Below are 21610 nucleotides of genomic sequence, written 5' to 3'. Positions count from 1 at the left end.
ATGAAACATGGGCTACAAGGATTTATCAACAGTGGGTGGTAGTGGCTAAGGAGAGGACTCACCAGCTAACTGTAAGTTTGCAGGTTTGAGCCCAACTCCTTCTGACAAGACACTTAACCCCAAAAGTGCACCCGATGTGTAAGTGGAAATGCTGTGCATGATCAAGGCAAATAAAATCAGGTCATGGTTTTGATAGCACAGGCAATTATCTCCCTAACATTTAGTCAAATTAAGCATGGTAAATGTATAACATTAGTGATCAGTTAAATATATACTGCAGCGGTTGTAAATGCAGAGGCAGGGATATGAGGACCAGAAGGGTTGAAATGCACCTCCCCAGCACCTTGGGGAGAAGTACCGATGTATCACTATACACTGTTATACTCCTCCCACTTAATTCATTATAGTAACGGACTAGACAGCCACAGGTGCTCGATGTGGATTGCAGGAGCCAAAAGGGAGGGTATAATAGATAAGGGTGGCAAATCCTCACCCAGTCATAAGGTCACTGACCAGTCCACTGGGTCTATTTTCTTCTCTGCTCCTGCTTGCTTCTGCCAAGATGAAGAATGTGAAGTGCTCCTGTCCTTCATTCTTGTGCAACCGTGGATTACTACATATTCTAGAGGTGGTAGCTTGTGTTGTCACCATAATACTGGGTGCATTCTCTGCTAAGGCATTGCAATGCTACTGCATGATCGTCTGGGCCTTTTGTGCCATCCTCACCATGGTCATCAGGGGCTATGAGAGGAAGCCAGTGGTGATCTACTGTGTCGTTGCCTACATCCTCCCCTTTCCTATCATACCTGTTGTCATTGTGATGAATGTGATGAAGAAGGCGCGAGACTTCCTGCCTTTCAGCCTGGTCCGTTTCGAGATGCTCATCCTCCTCATCTCCGTGTTGTTCTACATCACCACAGCAATCATGTGGCCGGTTTATACTCTCATAAAGCACCCTCGGCCCAAACACTGCCCAACAAACAGCTGCTTGTGGAACATACATTTTCTGATCGCATTCATGACATATGTCAACCTTGGCCTTTTCGTTGTGGAATTTCTGTTAACTTTTCTGAAGATATGTGGGTTTGAACGTTCCTAAGATAACACATGGATAAACAAAACATGCACAGACACACAAATGCGCTCTCTCTCTCTCTCTCTCTCTCTCTCTCTCTCTCTCTCTCTCGCTCTCTCAATACACAATTAAGCAACTAAACAACTTAAGTATCTCTTAATTAAGAATAATTAATTTAAGAATATTGAAGAAAGATTTTTTTATATATATTTATATTAAAGGGATATTCCACCATTTGGGGAATTACACTCATTTTCCACCTCCCCTTGAGTTAAACAATTGATTTTTACCTTTCTCTAGAAAGTGAATGAACGTTGAAAATGAAACGTATCAATTTTCTAGGCTGATTTGACATGGAACTATATTCTCATTCAGGCGTTATAATCCAGTCACCAACCAATTTATCTGCTGCAGCTCAACCTTGTTGCTGGACGTTAGCCTACGGGGACTACATATCAGGTGCTGCATATCACTATCAGGCTGATATTATTGTGCTGCTGTGCCCATGGTGTTCCTTAGAGAACGGCTGGATGAACTGGAGAAAGGTAAAATTCAATTGTTTAACTCAAGGGGAGGTGGAAAATGAGTGTAATTCCCCAAATGGTGGAATATCCCTTTAAGGACATAGCAGTCTATTGGCTTTTACCATATGTTTGACAGATGAATATGTAGGCAAAGCATAAAAGCTTCAAATGGAAACAAGGTTCAAATGGACAGTGACAGAACACTGGATGATGTTTAGAGATCTATCTGGGAATGGGAGGCTTTTTGGGTTGTATCCACTTTAGCGATGTTAAAGTTCTCATATCAAAATCAGATATTCAGATGCTGATTTACACAGTTGTGACCATAGAATTGAGTTGGTTGGAAAGCATGCTGTTTTGTTTCCCACCTGGATTATTCTGCTAATATGCTTTGATATAGTAATCTTTCAGTATAAGACAGGGGCAACATTAAAATTAACGTTTAAAACAGTATTTCTTTGTGTCTTGTTATTGCCTACTCATGTTATATGAAAGCAATTTAACACTGAAGATTAGGGGTCATGTAATGTATGTTGTCTCTTACAAGTCTTCAATGATTATTCACATCCTACCAGAAGTGAACATGTAAAAGAAATATTCATGAACCAGGTTACAGGAAATGGATAGCAAATTATCTAAGGAAATATGGATTTACATCCTATTACAAATTTTGAGACAGTTTCGACACTTTTGATACATGCCCTGGACCAACATCACAGTACAAGTTTCTTTTTACATTAAAATATAACCAACTTCATCTATACAATTCAGACGGCAAAACCTAAATGGATTCTCCATTAATGTTATAAACTTCACTTTCTTTCAAAATACTGTATATCCCATCAGGATATGTGCAGTTCTGTGTTGATAGGAAATTTTAAGGAAAAGGAAAAAAATACTTTGTCCAGCCTATTTATCCTCTTCTCTTAAGAAATAGAAGTCCTCAGAGCTCAGTCCAATTTAAGTTCAAGAAAAATGTTCTTCATCATTTATTTCAGTAGAATCAGGTTAGAGTTCAGTAAGATTTTTTTTTTTTTTTTGAAAAGGCTGTCAAAAATATTTCTATCTGTGAAAACACAAGGGGAATAATGGCAATTCAGGTTTTGATAGCGTTATCTCCCTAACATTTCTGTCAAATTAAGCTTGGTAAATTCAGATAAATATAGTAATTTCTTGTGTATAAGCCGCATTGTTTATAATCCACAGGATGTTTTATGCAAGTTAAAAAATAAAACCATATTAATACCATATTAAAGGATAATTCCGGTATTTAACACTTTGAGTCCCTTTTCTGGTTTGTTTTGGATGAACTAGAGTGGTGGACACCGAAATTTTGACGATGGGTCCTGTCTTGACTTTTCTGACTTGTTTTGAATCGCCTTTGACTACTTTGCTAAATACTGGAATTATCCTTTAACTTCCCCCGTGTATTATCATCATAGCTGAAGACATTTTGAAAAATCAATTACAAAATCAATGTATATACCGTGACATTGTTGGGAAATTGCTGCACTACTTTGCATGAGTGAGTGTGTTACCTGAAGATTCAATAACAGATCACATGAAATGGATGTCTTAATAGACGATATTGCCTGTTAAAATAAATACTTATATTAATAAGTTCCATCCTCTGTAGCCCACATAGAGTGTATTGCATATGTTGTTCTTGTATAATAATCGTTATCATATCTGTTTGCTGTACAAAATGTGCCTCATTTATATAGTTTTTGAGTAATGGAGGAATTATTCTTTTGTTTGGGGACAGAAGTTCTTACAAATACAGTCTAGCTGTGTTGTCATGTCTGTGTATTTAAAACAGAGGACACAAGCTCTGGCAGATCTGGCATTGAACATGAAAGATACATTTTATTTTTCACGGTACCAGAGATGCTGAGCCATTATGTTATCAGGATCTGAAACTCAGGAGGATGTAATATTTTTTTTAATTCATTTCATTTTTTTTAATTGAATTACAAAGCCATTCTTATCTGGTCAGCTATGGCGCTCATTCCTTGCAGCTGCAGTGTCCCACTGGTCCATTTGCTCCCAGGCTGGACAGGGTCTTCTCTGACCAACTGGGGTTTTACTCACTTCATGTCCCTCCAGTGTGTGAGGCATCATCTGTGCAACCGACATGATAAAACCCCACTGTGTTATATTCTCTGGATTACTTCACAAAATCAGCTTTAATTTGCTGACTTGCTGACTTGCACCTCACAAATTGCACCTCACAAGTAGGCTATGGAATTTAGTTCATTTAGGCCTACTGTCTAAATGTTTAATGACATTTCCAAAATAAGCTACACAACCGATTGGCAAACTTTTACATCTTGAGAAAGTTCCTTCTACTATCCCGTTAGCTCACGTTTTTTGAACATTTATTTTATCTAATGACATAAAAAACATAATGAATTGCATTGGTATATCCTTGGACTATGTGCATGAGAATAAAAGCTAATTAAGCCTACTTGTTTTTCTTAAAGTGACAGGCACTCAATTAGACCTACACACCACCACTTATGACAAGCCAGCATTTTCCGTGTGTGTGTGGAGGGTCGAGCAGAGACTTGGATCGCCACTGATCAATATTCAATATTACTGATGGCATCAAGGTGGTTGGGGCCCCAAATCAGATCAATACTGTCATTCCCGGTCCATGCTCTGACGACGGCTCAGACACAGGATTTCAGTTTAGAAATAGTTACATTGCCAAACAGAAAATGTCTAGCGCAAACGGAGCGTTCATTGAAGTGCCAGAATATAATTGTTATCTTCATTTCAACACTATCTTGGCGGTTTGAGTTGCTTTTCTTGAAATGGGCTAAATGAAGGTTAGAAATATTTGCACAGAATGACATCACCTCATATGTCACAATTGGGGCAGGCTTGAGGCAGTGTTCACACTACATGCAGCACTTTGAGGGATGGCCAAAGAACTCTGTTTCGGTGACATGTGACCATTAAGCTGAACTAAACGAAAAAATAAAAACCCTAAAAAACAAAAAGGCATGTGGGTGCAATGGGATACATAATGAAATGATTAAGTACAGCAGCCCAATACTGAAACAAGGCATTGTCAAACTTTTCAATCTAGTTCTAGCTGTTGGTCATTTCCCATGGCCATGGAAAGAAAATCAAATCGTACCAATCTACAAAAACGGAGATAAACTAGATCCAAACAACTACAGAGGCATTGCTGTAAGCAGCAACTTAGGAAAGCTTTTCTGTAGCATCATAAATAACAGAATGGTAGAATTCTTACAGGAAAATAGGGTTCTAAGTAACTCTCAGATCGGGTTCATGCCAAAACACAGAACAACTGACCACATATATACATTACAGACATTAATTGAAAAATATGTACAGAACACCAACAGAGGAAAACTTTTTGGATGCTTTGTAGACTTCAAGAAGGCCTTCGATTCAGTCTGGCATAATGGACTCTTACTTAAAACTGATAGAAAATGGGATAGGGGGAAGAATCTATGACCTTATAAAAGATATATACAAAAACAACAGATGTTGTGTCAAAATCGATGATAAAAGAACGTCATACTTTAAACAAGCCAAGGTGTTCGGCAAGGTTGTAGTCTTAGTCCTATACTCTTCAATCTATACATCAATGATCTAACATCAGACATAGCAAAATCCAAACTATCAGGAGTCACAATTGGGGGTTGAGACATTAAATGTCTCCTGTTTGCGGATGACCTCTTACTTCTATCCCCAACTGAGGAGGGGCTAAAAGAGAGTCTGTCAATCCTGGAAAAGTGCTCTGAAATTTGGAACCTCCCCATAAATGAAGAAAAAACTAGACTAAAAACTAAAAAGATACGTTCAACAGACAATAAATATAATTTCACCCTTGGTGAAAACAGACTTTCCCAAGTGACAAGCTATAACTATTTGGGCCTAAATATTTCCTCCACGGGCAATTTTAATCTGGCTATTAAAGACCTGGTTGACAAAGCACGGAGAACATATTATTGCATAAGAAAATCTCTATACCAATACAACACCCCTATCAAATTGTGGCAAAAGATTTTTGATTCGGTTATCAAGCCCATTATCTTATATGGCAGTGAAATTTGGGGCATAAAACATCAAGATAATTATGAGCTATGGGACAAAAGCCCAGCAGAAACACTACACCTGGAATTCTGTAAGAACATCTTGGGGGTACACAGGAATGCAACAAATATTGCATGCAGAGCAGAACTTGGAAGATATCCACTATTAGTTGATATTCAAAAAAGAGCATGCAAATTTTATCACCATGTACTGTCCTCAAAACCAGAGGAATATAATCACAGTGCCCTTCTACAGAGGAGAACCCACCCAGAGAGAGATCCTTTTGATTATCTTATATCAAAACACAATTTGAATTTGAATACACCTGACATGTACCAGGCAAAGTTAAAACATATCGAAAAATTAACAAAAGAAGAATATTACAAATATTGGCTAAACAATACTGAACAATCCAACAAATTGAAATGTTTCAAAAAAATCAAAACCAATTATGAATTTGCATCTTATCTAAAAGAAATTACCGAGTACAAACATTACTAACATCCTATAGATTAAGTGAACACTCTCTGGCCTTAGAAATGGGAAGACACAGGCAAACCTGGCTTCCTAGGGAAGAAAGGTTGTGTTTGCAGTGCAGTGAGGGAGTAGTACTGAATGCAGTAAATTCAGCACAGTCAGGAACCAATATTTCCTTCAATTCAGCCAAATTATACCTCAGTTTGAACTATTAGAAAATGAAGACAAGCTCCCATACTTGTTGGGAGAGCATACAAGTTGTGTAAAACTCACTGCGCAGTACCTGTTAACATGTCATAAATCGAGGAAGTGAGTGACCCATATTGTGACATGCTTTGCTTTATATCAATAACCAATACCCATGATAGCACATTGATAAATATACAGTATATAGTAATACTGTATCATTATACATTTCATTTATTATTCTCTCTTTTTAATTATTATCATTTTGTTATTATTATTATTATTATTATTATTATATTATTTTATTTGTATTTTTTAAACAGATATTGTATCTGTGTTGTTTTGTTATATGTTTGCTTTGGCAACACTGCTTCATTGAGTAATGCCAATAAAGCTCCATTGAAATTGAAATTGAAATTGAAAAACATCCCCCCACATCTCAAACAACATCTATAAATGGTTGAATGTGGATCCTCTAAAACAATGGGTAGTTCTTATGACTAAGTTCATAGATGTTTGGGTAAGAGCTGGACAGTGGTGGCTTCTTTCCCCAGTGAATATCTTTCTTTTACAAGTGGTTTAGTGGTCAACCTTTTCTATTAAGCATCTGGGTGGTAATACAATTATAAACATGTTTATAAAGGATTATGTTGTTACAGTAAACCTGATTTTAAGATAGTGAATTCATGGTTTGAATTCAGAATGTGAATGAAAAAAATGCTATTGCTCTGAGTGAGATGTTTTTAAACATGTAAACTCATGGTGGCATGAAAATATTGTATTCCCAACACTATTTTTTATTAGAGACATGTGCTACTGATTGAGGTGACATTATTGACCGGTCAGTGACATTAGGGCAAGGTAAGGACAGGGCCAGACACTAGGGCAGGTTATGGACCGATGAGGGACGAGCCACTAGAAGCACTAATAAGACATGTCCGATCCGGGTCATTTCCCGATCACACCCCACCTCTCTCTCCCAGACACTCTTTTCACTGTCCTAAAGGCATAAAAAGCCCAATATATATCCAGTGAAGGTGGAAGGGTGATGACAAGTGAGTAAGATCAAACTTTTTGGTCACTAGGTGGCCTGTAGTGGTCAGGGGCGCCTTAATACCACCTGAGGCCCCTGGGCTATTTGTTTTTAAGGCCCCCCTCCCCCAAACCGCAAAAATGAATTAAATGATACCCGGCCCGAGATCCGCCTATTTACATAACCTGTGCTTTTGGTTAATATAGCCTATAACATGCAGTGTAGCCTATCATTATTGAGCCTATGTAAAACCTTTACATAAACAGGAACCGAAAGCCCTCCATAGTCACGTCAGCCTACCCCTGACATCGCTCATCAAAAAGGCTAGCCTACTGCACGAAAACAAGCGTCGAACTCTTACAACACTGGCTGGCTAAGTTAAAAGATGCGTTAGTCTACACATATGGACGTTTCAAGCTTTGTGTTTGTCGTGTCAGGGTGTTCCCCCGGAGGTTTTTTGAAATTCTGTCCACTTAACACACCATTTTAACGCAGCTTGGGAGGGACATAAATACTTTTAGCCTACAGAACAAGCAGCTGGCTCATGTGACGTGAACATTGGCTACCTCATGTATTATCACTATGCGGTCTGCCAGGACATAATCAAGAGTCAGGGGTCAGCGAAGGTCATACACACTCCCATGAAAGCTAAAGCCCGATTAGAAAGAAAGGCGGCCACCGTGTCCAGCGCCAGCCTTTCCATTTACATCTGGACGCTTCTACCCACACCAGTTGGCCTTTAGCCTGGCATCAGGTCCTAGATAGTAGAAACGGTAACATGGGAGTAAATAGGAGAGGCTTTAGGGACAAGTAATACTTCCCTGATAATGAATTTGGCAAGTGAAGTACACTGTGGCCAGTGTGACGATGCCATGATGCCATTTCCACAAGGTCACCTTCGACACTAACACATGAAAGAGTGACCTCAGGGCTGCATGGTTCAACACTGAAGCAAATCCTCACAGAAGAGTGTCAGCATTTATGAAGCATTAATGAAAGCTCCCGGGCAACTACACAGGTAGAAATACTCTTTTTCAGTAAAGGACATTTAAATTAGTGTCCTTTTCAACTCATGAAACAAATAGACAAGCACATGAACAATTAACACAGTTAATTCGTTAAAAAAACTTTATTTGGTCCAATGGAACCTGAGATTGCAAATTTAACATACAGAGATATTTATACATATTCATATAGTATTTTGTCTCCAAAATCAGTAAAATATTCTATACATCACATTCCCATCCAGTGGAGTTCCATGTTCCTCCAGCAATCGCTTGATCTGATTGGTTGGTTTTCTTTATACAGGTTAATCCACTGATTTTTAAGGTGGTATTAGCATTGAGTCTGTACAATTTACAAATCATGATGTGACTGTGTGTGTATGTGTGTGTGTGTGTGTGTGTGTGCACCCAGGTGAAGTATAACTTCTGCACACCACCAGGGGGAGTCGTTGCCTTACGAGTCACAATAATGCTCCAACTAAGAGATGATCCACAGGACAAGGCTGAGAACAAACTAAAGAGAAAGACCAAGTCAGATGGGCAGACAGGGGCGACGGAGAGGAGAGGAGAAGAGAGGAGAGAAAAGACCTCCGGAGAGAGAGAGAGAGAGAGAGAAAGGGAAAAACTGACACCAGATTAAACGAGTGCACAAGGTGGTGCAACAACCACCTTCTCACATTAAAAAATTAAAGAAGAGATTTCAGTGCATCAGCATCAGTCATCCATCAAACACACGCGCACACACACACACACAATAATCTACAGACGTAGGACAGCAGATTCTCTTGTGCTTTTCTGAACACATGAACACAAATTTTTCACATTAATAAATTAACAAATACGTCAGCTCTACACACAGATCGTGAACCATCGAGCGCTCTTTCTCCATTTTCAATCCATTTCCTCAGATATGACACAAACATACTTTCTGACAGATTGTCTGCCTCTCCATCCAACAGCAAATCAAGTATCTGATTTAATCATAATGGAACAAAAACTATAAATCAATGTAAAAATATTACCCCGTTGTCCCGGAAACAATGAACAAACAAAACAATCCCAAAAAATGTATTCAAGTTTTTTTCCACGGTCACCCCTCATACCATCATCACTCCCAGTGTAGATAATATCCCATATACTTGTCTGACAGGCATTTCTATATACATACCCTCACTCACTCACTCATTCATTCACACACACACACACAGACACACTTACAAGTAAACACATGAATAAAGACTACATATGACTGCGTAATAATATGGTATACGGGTAAAAATATGTAATGGTTTAAGAGATCTGTAAGCAAGTTTGGCTCAACATGGTACCGTAAAACAGGCCTTTATGCCTTGTGTGTGTTTGGGTGTGTGCGTGTGTGAGGGAGGAGTGGCTATGGCTTAAATAATCAGATGTAGTTGGCTCAGTAGTTATAGCACACCCAACCAGACCTTAACCCCTCACCTCTGCAAGTGTGTGTGTGTGTGTGTGTGTGTGTGTGTGTGTGTGTGTGTGTGTGTGAGATCAGTGGTAATGCGTTTCATGGCACAGTTGTGTGTTTGGCAGGATGTTCGCGCTGAAAATGAGTCAGTGCCAACAGACACCAGCAATGTTTGTTTGTCTGTGTCTGTGCGTGAGCGCACATGCTTTTGGAGTGCCAGTCTGTGTGTGTGTGTGTGTGTGTGTGTGTGTCAGAGTGGCCGTGGCCGGTGCAGTCCGTCGGTGTCTGAGGTGAGCTGGGGCGAGTGTGTGGCCTTGCTGGGGGTCCAGTCCCCCAGAGAGGCCTGAGCTGCCTTCCTGTGGGCCAGTCGGTGGGTGATGGAGAAGCCGGCGTTGCCCTCCAGCTGGGACAGCACCACCAGCACCTGCCTGTATTAGCACGTACACACACACACACACACACACACACCATCACTAGTGGCATTCACATAAAACAGGGGTAAAGACAGCCAGATGTGTGTGTGTGTGCCGTGCGAGAGTCTGTATGTGTGTGTGTGTGTGTGTGTGTGTGTATATATACCTGTGCAGTGGTGGGACGCTGTCTATGGTCTTGAGGCTTCCGCGAGTGGACACCACGTTAAAGCTGTCGGTGCAGTCACAGGACACATGGAGGTAGTACTTAGGGTGGCGGTTCTCCACCACCACGATGAGGCCTGCCCAGCCATGGGTCAGGTAGTAACACGTCATCCCCTCCCGCCCCTGACCAAGGCAAAAAACAAACAGCAACATTACTTGATGGTAAGAATTAGTGTACTGTTCCATTGAGTTTGATAATTATCAAACTCAATAATTATCAAACTCAATGGAACAGTACACTGTGAAATTTGCGATATTCATATTTCTTGAGAAAGGAGAAAATCAAAAAGAAAATGGAGAGTTGGGCTCCAGAACGCTATATCTCCGTTTTTAAAAACATTAACAGGTTAGGGAATCCGACCTGTGACCGAAGGGTGGCCGGTGCGATCACTGACTTGCTCAAGGGCACTTCAGCTGTGCCTGCTGGTCATGGTTCGAACCGGCAACCCTCCGGCTGCATGTCCGAAGCGCTAACCAGTAGGCCACGGCTGCCACCAAATTACTTGGAAAACAAAATGCAAAAAAGGTATTTATGAAAATTCAATAAAATGGTGGATATAGCGTTTTTGAACCAAACTCTTACAATGCAACGGTGAATTGGATTAAGAAAAACATAAATAAACAAGCCTACAGACAAGAGGCATGATAGACTGACCATAAAATAACAAGTAACAAGCAATACATTACACAACGCTTCAGTCATAGTTTAAACTTATTTATTCATTTTAAATCTGTCTCCAAGATGTGAGCTTATCGCTTCCCCCCCCCACCTATCAGACTGACTGTGCTATGATGGATAAGCTTGCCACTCCTCTATTAACATCTTAAACAGGGTGTTAAATCAGCAGAAAACCACTCTGAAGGGAAAATGAGACGGCTCGCTTGCAGCTGGTAATGTTTTAAGGGCACCATGAATTTGAACTGGCACTGTTGTCATGCTCAGAAGTGGGACGATAGCAGGGCCAAGCTGCTCTAAGTAGGTTCCCGCACAACATGACATACATAACCTAATTTATCAAATGGCAGCTGATTTTAATTTATAGAAAGCAGATTTCATGGTGTCAAAAAAAAGAGAAGAAAACTCATTTATATTCTCACTAGTCTGGCAGTATTTAAATGTGTGACAAGGTTTTAAAAATATTAGAAATGACAGACTCATGGCTAATACAAATTAAAACAGTAAGAAGCCAAATGCAGGCTAAAGACTTTGTCATTCACATACTCTGCTGTTCACGCTGAAGGTGTCAGTTCAGTTGAACCGAAATCTCCCAGGCATAGGCTAAGCTGCAGACTTCATTTCCATGGACCTCTGCGCATCAGCCTAATCTGATGCTATTTACCAGATTGTCCTCAAGGGGGTGATAGAGCAGTGACTACAACAAAGAATCCTCACTTGGCTCAATGTTTATCCAGACGGCTTTAGCAAAATATTCATCTCCACACCACAGACTGACTCATTTTTTAGAGTAAATCTGAGATGTTTGTCCAGTAAACGAGTAGGCGGCCTAAAGTTAAAGTGGCCGTCCAGTGCAGTCCGTGCCACTGTGCTCTCATGTGGCTCATTACTGAGTCATGAGGCGGTTCTCTCAAGTTCATCCATTAGCACCCACGCTGGCTCCATCTACCCAACACCCTACACTCAACACACACACACACACACACACACACAAGCTACTACACAGCACTGTCTATACCACACACGGCTCCATACAGTCTCCACTATACATAATGCCCTCTATACACACAACACCCCAGACGACCAGATGAATGGGCTTAATGCACACCCTTCATTTACATTAGAGAAACTGTGGCTGTAGCTAGCGAGTACCGTCTCCATTTTAGAGAGCAACATTACAGCCTGCACACACTACACTTTTCCCTTCTCTACACTTTCCTCTCCTCCACCACACATTATGGTTTCCTCCATTAGCCGCATGGAAAAAAAACCCTCAACTGTGGTTGTGTGGAGGTGGCAGATTGTATGATGTGAATGGCTAAGAGTCAGTATCCCCCCCCCCCCCCCACACACTGCACACACACACACACACACACACACACACCTCCTCTCAGCTCACCGCATCAACTTAAACGGCTTTGTGGACTTGACATCTCGTGTCTCGCACTGCCACAGAGCAGCAAAACAAACAAACACCCACAACAAATAAACAAATGAAAAAACAAACAGCCCTCAACATTCTAGATGCATCTCTCTCCCTGCTCCGCACCCTCTGGCTCTGGGCATCTCTGCACTCCAACTGACAGACAAGCAGATGGAATTCTCCAATATGACAGGACACTGTTAGGCCACTGCTGGATGGTGGGGCTGTTTGAGCGGAGTCTCCTGTTGCTCTTAGGAATTTCACTTGGTGTTTACTTATGCTACACTTCAGTGCACTGCTGAGCAAATACAGAATTTTACAGAAGAGTCTCTCTCTCTCTCTCTCTCTCTCTCTCTCTCTCTCTCTCTCTCGGCTAAGGTCAAACCAAAACCTTAAGGTCAAACCATAAGCCTTAGTGGCTTATGTTTATAATAATAATACGTTTATTTTATATAGCGCCTTTCTCAAACCCAAGGTTGCTTATGACACATGACACATCACACACATTATTATAGGCTACACCAGCTGGGTGCTCATTCTCATATGCCCATACTGTACTTTCTATACACACAGTTCATCAGCTGAGCACAAAAGAAAGGCACAAAAGAAAGTTATGACATCCTTCACAGATTGGGAAAGGTGATTTCATTCTATTGCTCAACAAGGATAAAAAAGGGTGCTGCCAATGTTGTGGAAGTCCTCAGACTGGTTGCTAGACATAATTTTTTCGTTGCTAGGCAGGCAAGTTAAAAAGTTGGTAGATCTAGCAGTTGCAACATATCCTAACAACCGAGGTTATAGGTGATACGGCGCATTTGCCTAGGAGATGAGACAAATCTTTTTAGATTTTAGATCAGATTTACAACAATTCTGCGTGTAAATATTTGTATTGATGTATTATTTTTGCCAAGTAAATTGTCAAATGCTACAACAAAATTCCCTGACTTTCCATGTTTGGAACAGACTTTCCAAGATTCCATAACCCGTGGGAGCCTTGGCATTGGGTTCCTCAAAACTCCACACCACACCTCACTTTGCCTCACGATTGGTTGAGAACAACTGCTCCCTTACACACACACACACACACACACACACACACACACACACACACAGACAGACAGACAGAAGCGGATAGGAAGAGTGTGTGTGACCTCGTGTCTCTCGCCCTTGTTCTCGGTGAGCAGGATGATGGCGTCGGCGAGTGTCGTGGCACTGGCCTCCACCTGCTCCACCATCACCTGCCGCGAGCTGTAGATGGCCAGGATGAAGCCCGGGAAGTCCTGACTGGGCCGCCGTGCACTGGTGGGACTGGACACTGCACACACACACACACACACACACACACACACACACGAAGGGTTGACACAATGTATAGCAATATGAGCATAGCAGAGGAACAAACCAGCTGTTTCACTGCCAAGCGACTAAACACAATGTGTGTATGTGTGTGTGTATGTGTGTGTGTGTGTGTGTGTGTGTGTGTGTGTGTGTGTGTGTGTGTGTGTGTGGCTAAAAATGTTTCTACAAATTAAAATTGTGTTGTCAACGTTTGTGTCTGCGTACAGCAGACCAAAGCATACACATCTATTTGTTTGTATGTGTGTTTTAGTATGTTAACTATAGATGGGTTTCCATCAAGCTCATTCGGATATTTTAAGTGCATTCATGAAAATTCAGCTAAATAAAATGTGCATAGACTTTCTTAATCAAAGCAGAACTTGTGTGCTGCTGTAGAATAAAACATAAGGTTGTCAGGGCAACGTTTATGAAAACACCTAATAAAATGGCAATGAATGCAAATGAATGCGAATAAACCCATTTCCATCAACCATGGTCACATTCTACCTTATGCAAATAGTGAGTTAATCCAGGCACTCTCCTGTGAAACGAATTTTTATCTGCACTAGAAGATTTCATGCGAATTTCAAACATTCCCAGTCAGGATTTCTTATTTGAATGGTAAAAATGGCCATTTACAAGTTGAATAGGAACCCAGCTACTGAAGTATGATTGTATGTCCACATGTCTATCTCTGTGCGTGTATGTGTGGTGTGTGGTACGTGATTGGACTGTGTGGAAGAATAAACCACAGTGTGTGTGGAGTATGTGTGTGTGTGTGTGGTGAGTGTATGGTGTGTGTGTGTGTGTGTGTGTGCGGTGTGAGTGTATGGTGTGTGTGTGTATGGTGTGTGTGTGTGGTGTGAGTGTATGGTGTGAGTGTGTGGTGTGTGTGTGTGGTGTGTGTGTGTGTGTGTGTGTGTGTGTGTGTGTGTGTTAACCTGGCGTGGGGGGGCTGGCCAGGTTCATCTGCCAGTGGTTGAAGGCACAGCAGACCACAGCGTACTCGCCGGGCTCCAGCATGACGTCGCAGCCCACAAACTTCTTGACGGCGCGCTTGCTGTGGGCCAGGAGCCGGCCCAGCGTCAGCTTGTTGCCACTGCCAAACGACGCCCGGAACACCATGATGCACAGGTCCAGCAGGTGGCTGTCTGCTGTGTCTGAACGCCTGTGACACACACACACACACACACACACAAATAAGGAACAATAACATGATGAATAAAACAGAGCAGTCCTAGATGCATAACAGATAACAATCATTGTATGGCACTATATGAGTAATAAATATGAACAATAAATTGATTATTCTATTTGAACTACTAAATTAATCACTCATTATTTTGGTAATCATCTTCATCTTCATTTTCTCCTCTATAGTAAACTAAATGTCTTTGGGTGGAACAAGGCATTTGAGGACATAATCTTGGGCTTCGGGAAACACTAATAAACCTTTTTTCACCATTTTCTGACATTTTATCGATCAAAAAACTAATAAATTAATCGAGAAAATAGTGGACAGATTAATCAACTATGAAAATAATCATTAGTTGCAGGAGGTGTGTGTGTGTATGAATGTTTGTGTGTGTGTGTATCAGTGTTGTAGTCAAGTCACTATGCCTCGAGTCCGAGTCCAGGTTCGAGTCCCCAGTGTTCAAGTCCCGAGTCAAGTCCAAGTCATTAAAAAAAAATTCCAAGTCAAGTCCGAGTCGACTCCACTACTCATCCGAGTCAAGTCCGAGTCCAGTCACTATTGATCCACATCGAGTCCGAGTCCAGTCCCTATTGATCAAGTCGAGTCCAAGTCCAGCACTAGTAAGCATAGCCTACATGTCGTTCCATTTTTTTCCATTGCAGATGAAATCCTTAAAAGCAAAACGGACAATCTTCTGTCTCCAAGCAGGGGTGCCATCACTTGTGTGAAAGTAGTATTGCCAAATTTCTTGCCAAACCCAATGTGTTGTATTTATTATATCGGAGAGAATACCATACCATAGCCATACCATAGCCTATAGGCCTACTCATAATAAATGAGCAATCCACATCCCAATCACACAGGCCATTAAGTCACATTATGCTGTTACTGACTGCTGACAATTGTATAGGCAGTGTTCGATGGACGTTGGAGTGGGCCTATTTTGTAACAGGTAGTGTGGATCATAAAAGGGCCTCCCCCGGGCATCTTTTTTTTTAAATTCTGGCTGTTAAATAGCCTACACAATTTTAGCGCAGTTTGGGAGGGACAGAAACAGAGCAGGGCCCGTCTTGGAAGCTTCTTTCTGACACCCGTGACGTGAACACTGGCTGCCGGCAACTGCATACTTATGTTATCACTTCACTGACACTATGGAGACATATTTCACGTCAACAATAGAGATGAAAACTAGCTTTCGGTTAACGGATATGTAGATCATCTGCCTAATTAATTTCTTTGCGCAACAGGCCACATTCTACGTTCATTTCAGCAAGATGAGTGAAATAAATGTTTTTTAAGCTGCCATCGCCATAGGCTACTATTTGCTACGATTTTCACCTGTTAGAAATAGAACACGTTGCTATTTCCTTTTTTTTCGTGCAGTGGATTAGGCTATCAAATCGCTCGTTTGAACAGTAACAGTAATCCAGTTCATTCGTGGTTTTAAATATAGTTGTTTCTGGCCTACCCACGAGAGGTTCAGTTTGTCAGTTTCACTTGCGCAAACACGTAGGCCTACATTGACACTACATGGACACTCTACTAGGCAATTTAATGTTATGCTTCTATATTTTATGACACCAAAATTAAGAAGTATGCTATATCTTGATCGGGAAAACTTTTAGTTTATTTTTCTTTCATCCGATAATAGCCTGCTGCAAATTAACAGACAGAGGGCACGTCCCATATGAAAATGAATGAATGGAACCTCGCTTCTCGTGTCAGTCAGGAAAAACACTGTTCACCAAGTCACGATGATCAGCTATCCAGCAGCAGTGTGTGTTGTTTAGCCTAGGCTGAGTGTAATCTTAGGTAATGTCATGTCATGTCATGTATGAGAACTAATATTGCCTGGCAATACTACATTGAAATAGCGGCGGCCATATCTCCAAGCATTTTGGTGTTAAAATTAACGTTAGTTTGCTTTGCATGTGAACATGATGTGACTTGCGATGTACGACACGAAGCAGTAGCCTAACATTCCCTTGAACTAAAATTAGTATTACGAATAATTTAGATATTAAAATCATATAGCAAATTATAGCCTAATGACATACTACAATTATAGCCTTATGATATATTACAAAAAAAGTTGAATCCTCGACGAGTCATCGCGAGTGCGAATGCACAAGTCCGAGTCCAAGTTCGAGTCATTCAGTGCTCAAGTCCAAGTCAAGTCACGAGTCTCTAAATTTAGCTAATGACTCGGACTAGAGTTCGAGTCTCGGGACTCGAGTACTACAACACTGGTGTGTATATGTGTGTGAATGAATGTATGAATGTGTGTGTGTGTGTTGTACCTGCTGCCCTCCTGGAACAGGGCGAACTCCAGTGCGGTCCTCTCCAGCACAGTGAGGGAGGTGACGGTGATCGGCCCACTGGCCCGGCTGGGGAAGCAGCCCTGCAGGCGCACCTCGTGCCAGTCCGAGTGGATCTTACAGATGTCCACCGAGTCAAAGTACCTACGGTGCGCACACACACACACACCACACACACACATTAGCTTTACCATTACAATTGTACACACTGGATCACAGACAGTAGGGTGGCTCAATGTCGATGACTTGTATAGGGTATATTAGAAACTGGTTGGTTATATCTGGTGAAAGCCTCAGTCATTGTGCTATGTGTATGCTGAAGCATGGGCCGGCAGTCATCAGCATCCAGACAAACCTATCAAGACCGGTTCAGAACATGAGCATCGCCATGATAAAGGCCTCCTGAGCTGAGAGATAGTGGCCAAGGCTTCCATCTCACTCCTGCTCTAGCTCCAAATCCCACAAACCACCTGGGCGCGCGTGCACACACACACACACACACACACAAACACACACACACACACACACACACACACACACAATAGGGCTGCCAAGGCTCAGCACAATTACCAAACGGCTGCGACGGACTACTGATACCATCGTCACTGAGCGAGGGTTTCAAATGCTTGGCTGCATATGTTTGTTCCCAAGGCAGATCTCAGGCACTCAGGCCTGCTCGCGGACACACACAGACACACACACACACACAGATACATACACACACACGCACGCACGCGTTAAAGATATCCATCAGGTTCAAATATCCTCCATACTGCCACTAGTCGGCCATAGTGATACTCGCTCGCGTCGTCAACCCAACACCCCCCTCTCTTATCACTCAGTGGCGGACAGCCTTTCTCAGGGTAAACAAGTCGAGCCCAGCCCGGCGACTTAAGTTTCCTTTAAACCCTTTAACACATGCTTTTGCTGAGCGCTTTACCAATTTGTCGTGCCTGGATAGTGCTTACTCCACTGGCCGGTTTATACAAATGTGACTCCTCTTCCTTCAGCCCAAAAGCACTGAGCAAGTGGACGTGTTTAGCATCCCTGTTGCGTTGCTTTGGCTGCAGCTGTTGTTGTTGTGGCCATTATCATCATCAATATTAACATGAACTTGACCCCTGCTTTGTATAGACTCCTATGTAATGTAAGGTCTGCCCAGGTTCTGTGTGAGCCCTGCGTGTGTGTGTGTGTGTGTGTGTGTGTGTGTGTGTGTGTGTGTGTGTGTGTGTGTGTGTGTGTGTGTGTGTGAGGAGGGCTGGAAATGGCCGTCCTCGTCATTTCCCCCGCCCTCTTAAAAGCCACAGAGTTCTGAGGGCAGCGTTTAAAAAAAAAACTAAAAAAAAAACAACGGAAAAAAAAAAGAAAGAAAGAAAGAAAGAAAGGCCGACGTGCTGTGGGTCGTCTCTTTGAGAGATGCCCCTGGAGTGGGGCTTTGTGTCAAAGCGGCGAGTCAGGAATTCTTCAGAGCCACTCTCAGCACTCCTCTTTCCCCCTCATCTTGTTCCTTCGTTCTCGCTCAAGAACCAGCACTGAAATAGACTGAGCAGGCACTTCTACAAACACACAGCCATACATGTGTAAGGACATTGTGATGACGACACAGAAAGACAAAAGAATACTGCCTCTACTGTGCACCCAGGGCACAGATACAGCAACACACACACACACACACACACACACGCACACGCACACACGTGCCTCTTGTGTGCAACTCTTAAACATCTGAATAAAACATGACCACACAAAGGAGTGGCTGTCTATATTACAGCTGACAAGACTGGCATTGCTCACACTGTGTGTGTGTGTGTGTGTGTGTGTGTGTGTGCTTCGAAATCTCACATCACACAAGACACATATTAAGAGACAGGATAATTCCTTGTGTGTGTAAGTCAAAGAATGAATATGAATGTGTGTGTGTGTGTGTGTGTGAGAGAGTGTGAGAGAGTGAGAAAGAGAGAGATGGAGTGTGTGTGGATTCTCTGCAGCCCTGCTTAATTGACTGCGTCAACTGTTTGGCTTGGGAGTGCTGTCACCTGTTTAATGCCTTAATGACTCGCTAATGGAAAGGTTATCCTGAAAATACCCCTATCCCGCTACACACACACCCACACCCAGACACCACACCCACACCAAGACACCACACACACTCACACACACACACACACAAACACACACACACTCTGCGGCTCACTGCTCACTGACAGCTCCACGCAGTCTCACGTCTCACTGCGGGACGGCTCGGTGAGCGCGAGCTCTGCCTGCCATCAGCTTCCGCAGGAGAAGTGTTTACAATGGCGGACGATCATTTACCGCCGGAGAGAGAGGGAGAGAGAGAGAAAGAAAGAGAGATAGAGAGAGAGAGAGAGAGAGAAAAAGAGAAAGAGTGCAGCGACTCCCACGTTTCTCTGTGCATTGATGTTTGGCGTCTCTAGGGGGAAGCTGGGAGTCCTGTTTGTCTTTTTTTCGAGAGCTCTCTCTGTCACCCTCTCTACCTTTCATCTCCAGCACTGCCATTGGAACAGAGCAGCGGCAGCAGCAACAGGGCCGGCGCTAAACGCAATGAAACGTCCTCTCACTCCTGTGCACAGACCCACTGTTTCATTTTGATGTGTGTGTGTGTGTTGCCTGGGAACACAACAGGGGGTTCTGTTTTTCGGCCTCCTTTCAAGGGCTGCATTCAAACAAGAGAGAGTCTGTATGTTTTGACAAACAGTCCCAGCTCTACAGTGCACTGTGGGGCAAGTGCACTTAGGGGCACCCACGGGTTGGGTGAGGGTCACAGACTTGACTAACTAGCACATTTGTCCTCCATGGTTGGAGATGCTGTGCTGTGCTGGGCTGTGCTGTGCATGGAGGAGTAAGTGTAACTCCAAGCTTCCATGGGAGGATAAAACATGGATACTTAAGTGTCTAGATTAAAGGAGCCACCCCACCTAAAATCAACTGTGTGTGTGTGTGTGTGTGTGTGTTGGTCAGTGAGCTGAGGGGGTAGTTGATTGACAGCCATCAGACGTACTTGATAAAATCTCCGTACTCCATCCAGAAGACGCCCTCGCTGCTGCCGTGGGCCATCAGCTCGTGACGCAGGTGCTGTGGCCAGTCGGTCCACTCGTCCGACCAGCTGCCGTTCCACGAGAAGCGCCCCCAGGGGTTCCTGAGCCGCAGCAGCCTAGGAACACACACACACACACACACACACACACACACACACACACAGAAAAACAGCAAGAACTCGTGTTAAATTTGCTCATATGCAGCAGCTGTATCTGAGCTGGAAGCTGTCACATAACAGCGCTTAGTGCCCAATTTGGACTTCACAATGTCACCTGGACCTGGCAGTGGACTGCTGGGAACCGCTACGGCAGTATGAGCTGCCCTCTCCCAGACAGGCTACGGTCGACTAATGGCCTAGCTTTACTAGAGTTTAACTCTGTCAAATCACACGCTACATTTGTGGAATGGGGCGGCATTGTGATGTCTTATGAGTCAATAAAAAAAAATGAACTGACCATGAAAAATATATTTTGAGCAGAAGAGAGAACGGAGGCTCGTCGAAAAATAGGTCAAACTCCACAACCTCACTTGTTCTGACCCAAGTTTTAACTGCACCCCCTAATTCCTGACAGCTACGGAGCAAGATAGTCAGAGGCTTTGATGAACTCCACACAACCTCACTTGTTCTGACCCAAGTTTTAACTGCACCCCCTAATTCCTGACAGCTACAGAGCAAGATAGTCAGAGGCTTTGACAGCTGACTAATTACATTAGCCTGACAAGCTTAGCGACATAAACAAACAAGGAAGGAGTCTGCGGTGTGACCCAGTGTGTTTAAACATGCCTCCATGGTAACCAGGCACTGTCCGTTGTGAACTGCAGGTCGCTCAGCCTGCTTTGAAGCTGGAGTGTGAACTATGTTGATGACCTTGTTTATCTAGAGAGCTCCTTGCTTTCCTAGCCTGGGTTCATTATGACTCACCTGTAGCCCTGCACGTCCCGGACGTCCAGTATGGAGTAAGCGTGACGTGGACGGAGCCCTAGGGATTCGTACACGACGTCGTCCACCTTCATATTCCCGCCCCCGCAGGAAGCGCCCATCAAGAACCTGCGGACGAGAGGAAGCTCCAGGTTCAAATCCAGCAACAACCTCTTCCTTCGGCCTCCACATAGCACATGATCACGCTTCGGCGAGGATCACATTAGGCAGCGGCAAGCGT

At 42.8% G+C, this 21610-nt stretch overlaps 1 protein-coding gene across 4 annotated transcripts in view; it reads right to left on the bottom strand.

The window, feature by feature from the left end:
* Positions 1 to 8480: 8480 nt before the first annotated feature.
* Positions 8481 to 21610, bottom strand: part of capn15 (calpain 15) — a 40778-nt gene continuing 27648 nt past the window's right edge. For 3 of the 4 annotated variants that reach the window (XM_042082141.1, XM_042082137.1, XM_042082139.1), the window contains exons 6-12: positions 21373 to 21498; positions 20413 to 20565; positions 17376 to 17537; positions 14822 to 15048; positions 13694 to 13857; positions 10388 to 10566; positions 8481 to 10236 (exon numbers count right to left, since the gene is read on the bottom strand). In XM_042082141.1, coding sequence (XP_041938075.1) covers positions 10059 to 10236; positions 10388 to 10566; positions 13694 to 13857; positions 14822 to 15048; positions 17376 to 17537; positions 20413 to 20565; positions 21373 to 21498 — 1189 coding nt within the window. In that variant the 3' untranslated portion in view covers positions 8481 to 10058. The remainder of the gene's footprint in view (positions 10237 to 10387; positions 10567 to 13693; positions 13858 to 14821; positions 15049 to 17375; positions 17538 to 20412; positions 20566 to 21372; positions 21499 to 21610) is intronic. The other variant, XM_042082138.1, reaches the window with a different exon arrangement.

This window comes from Alosa sapidissima, chromosome 24 (genome assembly GCF_018492685.1).
Source record: "Alosa sapidissima isolate fAloSap1 chromosome 24, fAloSap1.pri, whole genome shotgun sequence".
NCBI lineage: Eukaryota > Metazoa > Chordata > Actinopteri > Clupeiformes > Clupeidae > Alosa > Alosa sapidissima.
Note: the sequence above shows the minus strand (reverse complement) of the source record. Positions and strands in the feature narration are given on the sequence as shown.